The following is a 12,236-nucleotide window of genomic DNA, read 5'->3' on the forward strand; positions in this document are numbered from 1 at the left end:
ATCATTACCAACAAGGCGAATCTGTTCACTAATAGCCGGTGGACTTGGATCGGTTCCTGACGAACTGTCGGACGGAAGCCGTCTCCTGGAAAATAAAAATGTAGCAATTGAGTTTTCCGTACGGTTGGTGAGCTCTATGATCTTCTTGTTCTTGAAGACTGTGAGTTACTTCGGCCCGCCCGTGTTATCTACAACCTACGTGATTGAAAAAGGAGGACATCCCCAGAGCACCAGTCCCAGCTGGTCTATTCTTTTCTCTTCAAATACTTAAAAAGGATTATTCTGCAGCCATGCCTGCAAGGCCTCCATTCGACAGCCTCCCCTTTCGCAAGGGGGATCCGCCCTTTTCAGCATGGGGATTATACGGAGAAAGCGAACAACTGGGTGCATTGAACCTCCTCACTGCAGAAAATACCCGTGCAGCAGCACAGAGCGAGATAAAGACAGGTGTACGAGTCTCTCTCGATCCTCCAGTAAACTCGCTCTTACAGCCCACCCACGGCCGTCAAGGACTGAAGCATACCATTTTTCGACGAGGAGAAGGCCGACCGGTCCATGATGACGTGCTAGAATTTAATACTCAAGTATGATACCCCAGTCGATTCGCGAGCTTTGTTTCAGTGGCTTTCCCCAAGGTCTGTCCTATCCCTTCCGAAGAAACACGACATCGAGCAGTGGGGCCCAGTACAAAAGCGGTGATGAGTACAAGTACTGAGCATTGATATAATTGTACAGATCGGAGCGCAATGGGATGGCTTCAGGCACATGGCCTATCTCAAGCTTAGGCTATTCTACAACAACACCCCCGTAGACACTATTTCCGGTCATAATCCGGATCCGACAGTCCTTGGCACCGATGGTGAGTTCTTTACAGGCATTTTCAAGCCTCTAGCCGCCCTTCAGCATCTCCGATAAAATCTTGTCCCGGGGTCATGTTTTCTAATGCTGGGAATTCCATCAGCTTGGGTCAGGAACGGGTCTATTGTAGGCCGAGGCGTCCTTCTCGACTTTCACTCGTATGCTCTATCGAAAGGCATCAACTACGAGCGACTTGGCCAGAAGGCAGACTACGCAATCTCGGTTGAAGAACTCAAAGATTGTGCTGCCGCCCAGGGTGTTGAGATTCGCTCGGGAGACATATTATTCGTCCGGTCGGGCTTCTGGGCCGCGTATCGTGCTCTCAACGACCAACAGAAAAAGGAATGGAGTGAAGAAAACCCGACCGTCTGGGTCGGCGTAGAGACCACGCGCAAAATGGCCCAGTTCCTCTGGGACTCGGGGATTTCGGCCTGTGCTGGAGACGCTCCTGGCTGGGAACGGATCCCTAACTATAATTCCCCCCCAGAAGCAGGCCTAGAAGGTCTCTCGCTCCACGAGATCATGCTAGGTGGTTGGGGCATGCCGATAGGTAAGTCTTGAGATGAAAATCCGCTTTATTTTTACCCGACATCGACATCGGACGTGCTCACCCGATCGATCTTTCTCAGGGGAAATGTTCGATCTTGAAGCGCTGAGTGAGCAGTGCAAACGACAAAAGCGATGGAGCTTCTTCTTTACCAGTGCTCCTCTGCACGTTGAGGGCGGGGTTGGGAGTCCGCCAAATACTATTGCTATCTTCTGAAAAATTACGGCCCAGATGAGCAGAACCAAAAGTACAGGACAGCTATCCTTACACCGAAGTAGACGCAACTTTGTCTCGTTGCCTCAGAGAACAACCTGGCTTGCTGTCCTGGCCATCAGCCCGTAGTGGCTAATGAATTCATGACTCTCAATATCTCCAGCGATATCATACTGCTTCAATAGTGACCATCCCTGACTACTGTTCACCACGTAAATATCGACTTTGGATGCCGCAGCCCGACAACGGAACTCTATGCGTTTGGAGAACTTTGTTGAGATTTCGGGATGGGCCGCCCTCATTTTTTCGTTATCTGTGATTGCTGAATGAAGATTGTGGAGGTGAAAGATATCGAATCGGAGCCGCGGTAGCCGAGTTCAACAAGGACAACGTCGATTCATCCTCCATCATCTGAAAATTGTCGAAGTGAATCAGGTCTTCTAGCTCCAAGTCAAACAGCGCATGATTGCTTGCCGTAGCGGGATCATGCCTTGAGGACGTCGGATCAATACAACCGCCGACATTTGAAGTAACGTCCTCGGGAGCGGTGGTCATTGTCCGCGTCGCGGCCTGAATGACGCTTTGAAAACGGCGCAACAGTCGGCGGCTAAGACTGAAGCCGGGAGACATGTCCTCGAGCAAGTGAATGGCTTTCTGAAAGGCTGCCTCTGCTTTCTGAGATGTGTTCGCATCAACCTTGTTGCCCAGGATCACAGCAGTCAGGGCGACCAGGGCCCCGGAAAGGAAAGACACGGTTGGAAAACGTTCAGTGTTCTGTTTCAACGGCGAAAAATGATATTCGTGCATGGCATTGATGGATGAGGCCGCAATTTCCACGCACAGAGGAGCCGTCCGACCGCCATTTTTTGCATCCAACAAGTCACTCCGCCGAAGAAGGAGTCGCAGATGATTTGCTCGCTGTGATGTCTTTTAGAACGGGGATCTTTATTTTTTTTTTTTTTTTTTTTCTCTCTTCCTACCTGCAAGGGTGGCAACGTCGTTACTTACAAGGTGTAGGACAATACTCTGGCGCACCACATAGTGCGGGTATTGTAAATATTCGAGCTTGCGGATGGTCTCTGACGACCACCGTAGGGGTTCCGGAACTTCCTCGAGCAGGAGAAGGATCCGGGCATCAGTCACGGCAATGAATTCGGCTGTGGCGGGCTGTGACTTCACACCAAACATTGAATCCCACATGTCCGAACATAACCTCGCCCACTTGATGGTTGCTATCTGGCTAGGAATCGGGCTGATGCTGCCTTCGCTGACAACAAAGCCCCGTGAGCCGGATGGTAGTTCTGAAGGAGGGTCCACCGCAATGTCCTTTTCGTTAATCTGGTATGGCGCTCCGCATTGGTGAGCAATGTTCCGCTCCAGGCAATAGATGCACCAGAAAATCCGGATTCTCATGTGTCTCTCGAAAGGGGAAGCCCCAGTCCAGGACTTCTGGTTATGAAGACCCAGTTGGAAGCAGAGGCGGACGGCCGTGCCCATCACGTCGTAAGCCCAGTCATGACGCTCAATGTACAATAGATATGACGCCTTGAGGATTAGGCATTGCGTTGTGGCCAAGTCCCCTTTCCCTGTTCGAATTACATGGTTCAATAGGTGCTCTGCTCGGGTGAACTCGTACCATCCAGGAACCACGTTATCCTCGGCACAGAATTCCTTGACGATTTTGACCACGGCCACAATCAGATAGACCAGTGCGATAAACTGGATCCGGTCGAGAGTAACGTCTTGCAGAAGATAGTTACACACATAACGGTCAAACACCTCTCGAAAGAGATCTTCGTCCAAGCAAGGATCTAGACGTAACACAGCGATGATGTCAGCGGTTGAGCTGAGACGATCTGTTGCATATGGGGTGGAGAAAGGGAATGCAGCGACCGGGGCCAAATAAATTCACATACAATGGGGATTCATCAGCGAGAAGTAAACATCGATCGGCTCCCGTAGAGGGTGAATGCCCTGATGCCTGATATTTGCGTCCCAGAGTCGAAGCTCACGCAGGTAGCATTCTGATATATTGGAACAGGCAGACAGTAAGCAATCTTGCTTGGCCCCGGAGCGAGAATTCGCAGCGTCGTCATCGTTCCCGCCATCTCCGGCATTGTTTCCTACTTTTTCAAGTGTGTTCAACGGCTTGAGAATGCTGGGTCCACCATTGAAGACATTCCTGTCGGGATTTTGACCTTCGACTGACGTCCCATAACCCTCGCCGGACTCAGGAGTGATTAGGCCTCGAAGGCTGGACGAGAGCGGCGTCAGCTTGTCCGGCCCGGGAGAAGTCCCAATCGCGCCCTTGACCATCCTTACTTCCGTTAAAATAGTGTGTAGTCGGTTCAGAACTTCCGAAGTGAATTTCTCCGCGTCGCCGCCCGATAGCACAAAATTGCTCGAGGTGGAGGTGTGTTCGCCAGGGCTATCAGAGACGCCGGCATGCTGCTGATTGCGTCGTCGCGGCTCGGTGCTGTACTCGCAATTCAACCGGCTCGTCGAGCATTGTTCGCACGGCTGTTCGCCGGTGCACTGAAAAGCATCAGACGAAGTTCGCTTGGACCTGGGCGGGAACTGAAGTCGGGAGCACCTCAATCCAACAAGAAATCCATACGTACCCTGACTTTGCGCTTCTTGCACTCGCCACTGTTGCGTGGTCAGTATTTTAGAAAAAATCAGCTCGAAGCAACTCACCAAGCCTGCGTGACGTATCTCTTGCGTTTTTGACCGGTTGGCACGGACGTTTCAGTGTCTATCTCGTTCTCCATCGCCGTAAAGTTGCCACCGCTCCCCGTCTGTACATCTGCGCCACTGGGAACGGTCGACTTGGACATACTAATCAGAGCACAGGCTTTTGTTCGCAAAAGCCAGGGTAGAGCGTGAAAGTGAAATATTTCCCACTGAAACGGAGAGATAGTCTCTGAAGAGATCAGAATTGCGACTTTGAGTGAACGTATAAAGGCAAGCAAGGGTGTCGAAGGAACGCGATGGAAAAGCTGCTTTGAATCTGGCACCGAATATGTCGTTCCGAACGAGGTCGTTATTACACTGCTCCACCCCGGGGGCGCCTAGATAGATAACTAATGCGCATGTACCCCTTGCCAGCCAAGTGGGCACTGGGGAGACTCCCCAGCCTTTGACATTGGTCAATGTCACTCATAGCTTTTCGTGCGAATGCCTCGGGCAACGCACCCAACATCCCTGGATTCGTCCTAGTTCCCGTGATGTTCTCCACAGGCGGTAACTAAGATTGGCCCCTCTCCCCCACACCGCTGGGACATTGGACAGTAAATTTGTCGGTCCCGACGACATACATAGAGACCGAGCACGAAGAGATGATTCATACTATTGGGAACAAATGGTTTGTAGAGACCAGCGTGAGCTGGGTCTACCTGCTCAATCATTTAAGAGCCGCGATTTTTATCCTAGTCGCAAGATATTGCCCGAGTAACACGCAGGGCCACTCTGTGAGAACACCCAGGTTGTCAGTTGATCGAAACCTTGCATACTTCTTCCATTTCCCTGCTGTAATTCCTCAGAACTCGTCGGTTTCTCGTGATGGAGGATATCCCAACCACCCATAAGGGTATGTTTTTTTTTTTTTTTTTAAAAAAAAAAACCTTTCTGTGTCTTGATAGCAGCATGTACTCAGTCATCGTTTGTCCTCAGCTATCATCTACTCGAGCCCGGGTACGCTCGCCACACAGATCATCGATGTGCCAACTCCTTCGCCCTTGCGGGGCGAGATTCTGATACGACTGTAAGATTCAGGATTTTGGGCCCCGTCACAACGCCCTAGGATACCTCTGTTCACTGACTTGATTTGCCCAGGACCCATTCTGGAGTCTGTCATACGGATTTTGCGTTCATAATGAATTCGTACGGACACATGCCAGAGCCAACCCCAGCTGGCCAGGTAAGTAGAGCTTCATCACCCATCTGTCGTCCCGTTCTTGGGTCAACCCAGGTCAACAAACCAATGACGCGCGACATACCTAGATCGGAGGTCACGAAGGGGTTGGGTACGTGGTGAAATTGGGTGAAGGAGTGACGGAGGTGCAGGTCGGGGACGTGGTAGGAGTGAAATGGATCACCTCAGCCTGCCTGACGTGCCCGCAGTGCATGGAGGGGTTTGATAACAAATGTAAGAAACGTAAAGTGGCCGGGTTCAAGACGCCAGGAACCTTTCAACAATACATCATCAGCGATCCCCGATACGTGACCCCTATTCCGAAAGAAATCCCACCGGCCGAGGCGGCACCCCTGCTCTGTGGCGGCGTGACAGTGTGGTCGGCGCTCCTAGAGGCAAGCTGCAAACACGGCGACTGGGTCGGGATATCAGGCGCTGGAGGCGGCCTGGGCCATCTGGCGGTTCAATACGCAAAAGCGTTTGGCCTTCGAGTCGTCTCCATCGACCACGGATCCAAGAAAGACTTCTGTCTGGAGATCGGGAGTCATCATTTCATTGATTATACTCAGTATGATTCTGTGAGCTTGGCAGAGAAAGTCAAACAAATCACCGACGGAGGTTGTTACGCTGTGTTGGTCTGCAATGCCAGCTCCAAGGCATATGATCAGTCGCTGGACTTGTTGCGCTACGCAGGCACGCTTGTTTGCGTCGGGATCCCAGAGGTCGACCCTCATCCTATGCCCAATTCAGCTCCGTGGAAGATCATCGTCAACCAGTGGAAAATCAAAGGTAAGCTGCTCGACTCTTCCTGCACTCATAAACTTATCGGATCCCGCAAGGTGCCGTCACGGGAAACAGGGTCATGGCCGTGGACTGCTTAAAGCCGGCTGCATTGGGCCAGGTCGTCCCCGCTCTCCGGATAGAACCCATGAACCGGTTGACAGAGGTAAACTTACAGCGCCAGAATGAGAGCCCTGAAGGAGATGACTGACTTTCGAGCCCAGGCATTTGAGGATCTGCACTCGGGAAAGATCCACGGCCGGGTTGTATTAGATTTAAGTCGAGTCAGCTAGGACCTACCGGCGGAACCGTGCTGCTATGGCCCTGGATACTGGAAAAACGTAGGAAATAGATTCATTATTTTGACATGGCTACGGACCTTAGGACAATGAAAAATTTAACATGCCAGAGACCCCGTGGCTGTAGGCCACTTTTTGCCCCCGAATCTCCTTAGTAAAGAAGCCTCATTCATATTGCTGCTCATGCCCATTTTGTGGAGCTGTTTTCAGTGCACATGCAGAGCCTTAATTGCTGCAGCTTCGGCGGGTTGAAAGTCAGGGCCCACTTCGGTATCGAGTTCCTCGTAACGATCATGTCGGAGGCTGGAGGGTGGTCGTGCACAAACGACACAACCCATCATCATTCGAGGCGTCCCGATCTCCGGTAGCTATATCCAGATGCCCGACTCTTTGGTTATTCTCTGCCATCCTGGAGCATTACGAATTAAGCGAGTTTCGTCTATGACTCAAGTACCGTTCGAATTGCAATTTGCTACATGCCGCTTTCCTTTTCAGCCCTACAGAGAGGCCCTTGATGGCCTACAGGATTGTAAAGTTGTATCACCCAAGCCACCGTGTGCCGAGCTTAGAAGAAGCCGACGAGTTTTTCAACAAAGTCTTTGGGATCCCTAGCGTATGGCGGAGCGCACTTTACACGGAACCGGATCCTAGATACCCAACGTACCCGACCGACTACTGCATCTTTACATCCATTGCAGATGTCTTCTTCGACTGCATCGACCCCAGAAAATACATCATCGATGGAGAACAACGCTATGCCACGGTCGAGAAGCCTCAGTTGAACGGCCTGGGTTGGGGTGTCGAGGGTATCGACGAGATTTACGCCAAAGTCCAAACGTTGGGCATCCGCTGTACTGACCAAGCAAACCGGCCTTCTGATCCCCAAGTGTGCCCGGTGGCCTCGTTCAAGAAGTCCAAACTGTTCTATACCGAAGCACCCACCAGTGGACTTCGCTACGAATTCTATCCCGTGGAGAGTATTGGCGATTACGACCACCGCAAGAACCCATCATGGGAACTGAAGCCGCGGATCGGCAAGGGCGATCTTAAGGTTCAATTCTGTTCTCACCACACCATCCTCACCGGGAACAGGGAGCGCGCAATCCGACTGTACGTGGACACTCTGGGCGGGAGAGTGATTCATGACGAAAGGAATACGCTCCGTGGAACTGACAGTGTCTATATTCTGCTGGCTGATGCTGTCTATGAATTTGCAACTCCGCGTCATTCAGGCTCATATGCGGCAAAAGATTACGAGACTCGGGAACATCCTGAGGAGGATGTCTACCACGCCTTGACGTGGAAGGTCGAGGACTTGTCTGTGGTCAAGAACCATCTCAGGGCTCAAGGAGTCAGAATCATTGCCGAGAACGACGAGATGGTCATTGTGGAACCTGCCGACGGCTTGGGCATTCCTTGGGGATTCATCACTACGATCTTGCCGAATGACGATAGATATACACCTGAGCTGTGGACATAGAGCTGTACCCTTATAGACATCAATGGCATGACTCAGGCTCGTGTACCCAGCGGCTTGTCCGTAGTCGGAGTGCGTTTCTTGACACTCTTGGCCCTACTTAGGGTCAGTCAAAACACCACCACCATTCTACCATCAAAGTCGCCGGCCTCCAACTTTTTCACCATTTCTGGAAGGTCGTCCAGGCGGTACTTGGTCACATGTGGCACAATGTTGTGTTTGGCACTGAAGTGGATAGCCTTCTCCATCATAGGACCAGGAAACCCGGACGAAGCACCCTTAACCTTGATGAGTCCATTGGCAAGGGGGACGCTGTAGATGGGAAGCCGTCCTTCGTTCTGTAGCGACAGTTTGACATTAGCTGCTGCGTGATGGATCGCTAGGCTGAGAAGGGGAGAATGGCTCAATCTTACAATGCCAACACACATCAACGTCCCGCCGGGCTTAATGATACTCGCAGCGGTGTCATAAGCAGCGTTCGATCCGCTCAAGCAGACGGCAACGTCAACTCCTCCGCCCGTTATCTGGCGCAGATCATCAATGAACTTAGGGTCTTTGACCTTAAAAGTAACCTCAGCCCCCAGCGACTTAGCCGATGCCAGTTTCCTCTCGTCAATGTCCAAGGCTGCAATCCTCAGGCCCATTTTTGCAGCGTACTGAACCGCTATGAAACCATTCAGTTCGTTGATCATATACTGCCACATTAGTTGGGGGGAGTTTACCTAAATGGCCCAACCCGCCGATACCCACAATCCCTATCCACTGATCAGGTTTCAACTCACTCTGATCCACTGCATGAAAGGCAGTCAGGCCGGCACAGAACAGCGGACAGGATTCGACCAGATCTAGACCCTCAGGAAGCAACATGGCAGATCTTGCATCCACGACGGCGTACTCGGCGAAATATCCATCCCCGTTGAAACCCTGGAGAATACCATCGGGACACGCAATAGGGGTCGCAGCGCACAGGAGGCATTTCCCTTTCAAATTCACGGATCAGACTAGAAAGGGGAAGAAAAACAGAACGCCCAGGTTACGTCACTCACCACAGTTGTGGTAATAGAGAAGAAAACCAACTTTATCACCGACTTTGAACCCCTTGACCCCTTCTCCCACCTTTTCCACGGTCCCAGAGGCTGGATGATCGATTTGCAGTAAGTATAAAATCTCTCATCAGGCCAAAGGTGGCTTCTCTCATTCAAGGGAGATATCAGTTCTCACCTTCGTGCCCGGGGATGATCGGATACCCCTTTTTAGGTGTTTGTTGTCCACTCAGGGTCACCAGGTCTGAGTGACACAGGCCAGCCGCCGCGACCTTGATGAGAATGTCGCCAGCCTGCAACGTCGGTATCGGACAGGTCCCGATCTCTAGTCCCCCCTCGACTCCATGAAAGAGTGCTGCTTTCATAGACATGACCGCCCTTGAAATCTTTCCAGGCGTATTGTGCTAGAATGCTTTGGCGACTACGATATGGGTATACGGGGAACAGAAAATTCCAACCAAAAGGTTGAAGTTCACGATTCTTCTACTTTTTGCAACGCTTGGTGCTAGTAATATGAGCTGTTCCTGTCACTTTTATTTTGGGTCGAGCCCAGAACCGCTGATTCATTCAAAACTATGAACGTTGGGAAGTTTGAAGTCGTTGGTGGCGACTATCCGTCGGCTAATTGGTCGCCATCTCCACAACACAGTGCCAGAAGCCACGGTTCTAAACTGCCCTGTATCATGCTACAAACTCGACCAGAGACGTGGATATCTCCGACAGACACGGTGCGTCCACAGCCTCCCTTCGTAAGAATTTCATGTAGCCTCTGAAATGGGTCTCGAGCCGAGAGGTGAGAGGCCCGCCCTAGCTTTTCATTCGGTCAACGATGAACTCTCAGAGTCAACTGGCAACACCCCGCCCTGAAGAGAACGACTCGTGCACGACGACTAACTAGAAGAAAAAAAGCTTACCAAACTGTCAATCCCTTGGGGCCCCTCGGAGAATCCCCGGTCAATAGGTAAACGCACTTCAAACAAATAGGATTAGTAGAATAGAACACCAAAAGTCGACCCCAAGATTTCGGTTCCTGGGCTTGATCACTACCCTTGGACAAAGAAATGGCCGCCGCCGAAAACCTGGTTGGGATCTTTGCTGTGCACCAGAACACGCCAAATTTGGAGAAACAGCTTGCTCTATATGGACACGTCGGTTTCATCATCGACGGTAAGTAACCAGGTCATATCCACCATCACCGACGCAGGACGCTGACCGGCTGCCATAGAAGATGCGGACGTGGAGGGTGGCCAAAGTCTGCCGGATTCCTGGTTTGCCGCCCGCGGAGTGAGTCGCAGTGCTTTGAATCAGAGCGTTGCCATGAAACTGCCCGACGACCCATTCATGCATGTCTGGTTCTACAGCTGGAACAAGATCTCTTCCAAAGCGCAATGGCCACCGGTCTTCAACCAGATAGGATCTTGCTGTCTGACCTTACTTGTCGATGACGCTCAAAAAGAGATTGCTCGCATCCAGAGGGACTTCAGCTCACTGGAAATCCTCCAAGCTCCAGAGGTCATTCCCCGAAAATGGGGCCCCACAACGACCACGCTGCTACGAGATCCAGAAGGGAATTTTCTGGAGATCATCTCCATCGAAGGATCGCCGCATGTCGAGGCTGCAACACCGCCCTCGAATGATCGGACAAGCTTCCTGCATTTTATGGTCAACTGTCTGAACTTTGCAGAGATGACCAAATTCTATCAGTCCTTCGGAATGTCACACGACCACGGTGTCGACTTTCGACCGGAAGTGGGCTGGCCAGACGGCCTCGAGTACTTTCAAAACCAGTATAAGCAGGGTTTTGGGGCATGGCCCCAATGGGGTCGCTGCGATTTCCTGCGCGGGAAAAGAGATCCAAGTCACATGCACCTCGAGCTTCTTGAATCTCTAGAAGGTGCTTGCGAGTGAACCAGATGAGGACTGCAACCCCGAGGCTAACCATGAACAGATCTAAAACTCCCAGGACTGGAGCCAACATGGGCGCAAAGAGGTACCGAGAGCCACACGTGGAGCGGATCTTTCATAGGACGTGAGTACCTGCTGACCACGGCACGCGACAGGAATTGCTCGCTATTGCATCAAGGTCCCCGACTTCGAAGCAGCCGTACGAGGTGTGAAACAGCGAAGGAACAAAATATACGTCGAGCGGCAAAAAGGTGCAGCTCCATCCCTCATCGTTCCTCTCCCTTTTACCATATCTTTCAATCAACAGCATAGAACCATGTTCACAGACGGCAGGATGCCTAAACTGGGGTGATTCGATCTGGATCTTCTTTGGAGATACCGATGGAAATATTCTGACCCTGTAAGTTCTGTGACGGGGACTCCTTTCCATTTTGAACGGCTGATGACGTTGGTAAGGGAGCAATGGTTACCACAACGATCCTGGGGGGAAAGAACCTGAGGTTCTGAAACTCGATGAAAAGAATCTTTTCCCGCTGCAAAAAGTAAAGCAGCAAATTAAAAAGAGCTTCACGGCTTCACGTCCACCTATCTAGGACGAAACAAGTAGGACAGATAAGAGAATCACTGCGTAGAAGCGCGACATTAGCTACTTTCCCCTTTCATTCAGAATCAACTCGGCTTGAGGCCGACCAGGATCTACATCACAGGAGAATGAGAAGGGTGGAAAAAGAAAAAAAAGCCCACCCAAAGGGTAGCCTCGTCGGAAAAGCCACATCACGTGGTCTTTCGTTTCTATGTAGTCTCCGTGACATAGGAATAACAGCTCACAGGAAATGGTAAGAGCCAGGACGGGGGAAGTGGCTGCACCGCTATAAGACCAGTAACACTCATGAAAGCGCTCTTGATGACACGATTGAGGGCTCGATTAGGGCAGTGGCCTTGCTATAGTCAAAATGAGCGGATAGAATTCGTGTAATCATGGACGGGAAAAAAGGCCTATCTATATGGTGATTGAGTCTTGGCACTGGTGCCTAATTACCCACTAACCTTAGAGAGGTAAAATAGCCGGCTGTCGCCCAGCTACTTCATCGGAATGCCTTTTCAAGAGCCTGATCCTCCTCTCATCAGAACCATGTCCCTACACCTCTCGCTCGATATCCTAAAGAGGACGAGAATGAGTCCCGCGGGCTTGCCACCAAAC

The 12,236-nt window shown here is 51.3% G+C and overlaps 6 protein-coding genes across 6 annotated transcripts; 4 read left to right on the forward strand and 2 right to left on the reverse strand.

The window, feature by feature from the left end:
- Positions 1–290: 290 nt before the first annotated feature.
- Z518_04696 (uncharacterized protein) lies at positions 291–1,621 on the forward strand (the record flags this gene model as incomplete). The annotated part of the gene is made up of 4 exons (XM_013418402.1): positions 291–584; positions 736–859; positions 962–1,408; positions 1,488–1,621. The coding sequence occupies 4 exons, from the start codon at positions 291–293 to the stop codon at positions 1,619–1,621; spliced, it is 999 nt and encodes a 332-aa protein (XP_013273856.1).
- Positions 1,622–1,927: 306 nt separating this feature from the next.
- Positions 1,928–4,455, reverse strand: Z518_04697 (uncharacterized protein; the record flags this gene model as incomplete). Its single annotated transcript, XM_013418403.1, has 5 exons — positions 1,928–2,536; positions 2,627–3,429; positions 3,535–4,153; positions 4,240–4,267; positions 4,316–4,455. The coding sequence occupies 5 exons, from the start codon at positions 4,453–4,455 to the stop codon at positions 1,928–1,930; spliced, it is 2,199 nt and encodes a 732-aa protein (XP_013273857.1).
- A 1,037-nt stretch (positions 4,456–5,492) lies between these two features.
- On the forward strand, positions 5,493–6,604 carry Z518_04698 (uncharacterized protein; the record flags this gene model as incomplete). The annotated part of the gene is made up of 4 exons (XM_013418404.1): positions 5,493–5,537; positions 5,621–6,320; positions 6,371–6,477; positions 6,536–6,604. 4 exons carry the CDS (start codon positions 5,493–5,495, stop codon positions 6,602–6,604), a joined length of 921 nt encoding a protein of 306 aa, XP_013273858.1.
- Positions 6,605–7,124: 520 nt separating this feature from the next.
- Positions 7,125–8,090, forward strand: Z518_04699 (uncharacterized protein; the record flags this gene model as incomplete). The annotated part of the gene is made up of 1 exon (XM_013418405.1): positions 7,125–8,090. One exon carries the CDS (start codon positions 7,125–7,127, stop codon positions 8,088–8,090), a length of 966 nt encoding a protein of 321 aa, XP_013273859.1.
- Positions 8,091–8,122: 32 nt separating this feature from the next.
- On the reverse strand, positions 8,123–9,501 carry Z518_04700 (uncharacterized protein; the record flags this gene model as incomplete). Its single annotated transcript, XM_013418406.1, has 6 exons — positions 8,123–8,183; positions 8,244–8,425; positions 8,501–8,751; positions 8,810–9,067; positions 9,134–9,223; positions 9,309–9,501. 6 exons carry the CDS (start codon positions 9,499–9,501, stop codon positions 8,123–8,125), a joined length of 1,035 nt encoding a protein of 344 aa, XP_013273860.1.
- A 690-nt stretch (positions 9,502–10,191) lies between these two features.
- Positions 10,192–11,387, forward strand: Z518_04701 (uncharacterized protein; the record flags this gene model as incomplete). The annotated part of the gene is made up of 4 exons (XM_013418407.1): positions 10,192–10,297; positions 10,356–11,024; positions 11,079–11,120; positions 11,191–11,387. The coding sequence occupies 4 exons, from the start codon at positions 10,192–10,194 to the stop codon at positions 11,385–11,387; spliced, it is 1,014 nt and encodes a 337-aa protein (XP_013273861.1).
- Positions 11,388–12,236: the final 849 nt, after the last annotated feature.

Source organism: Rhinocladiella mackenziei (genome assembly GCF_000835555.1).
Source record: "Rhinocladiella mackenziei CBS 650.93 unplaced genomic scaffold supercont1.3, whole genome shotgun sequence".
NCBI lineage: Eukaryota > Fungi > Ascomycota > Eurotiomycetes > Chaetothyriales > Herpotrichiellaceae > Rhinocladiella > Rhinocladiella mackenziei.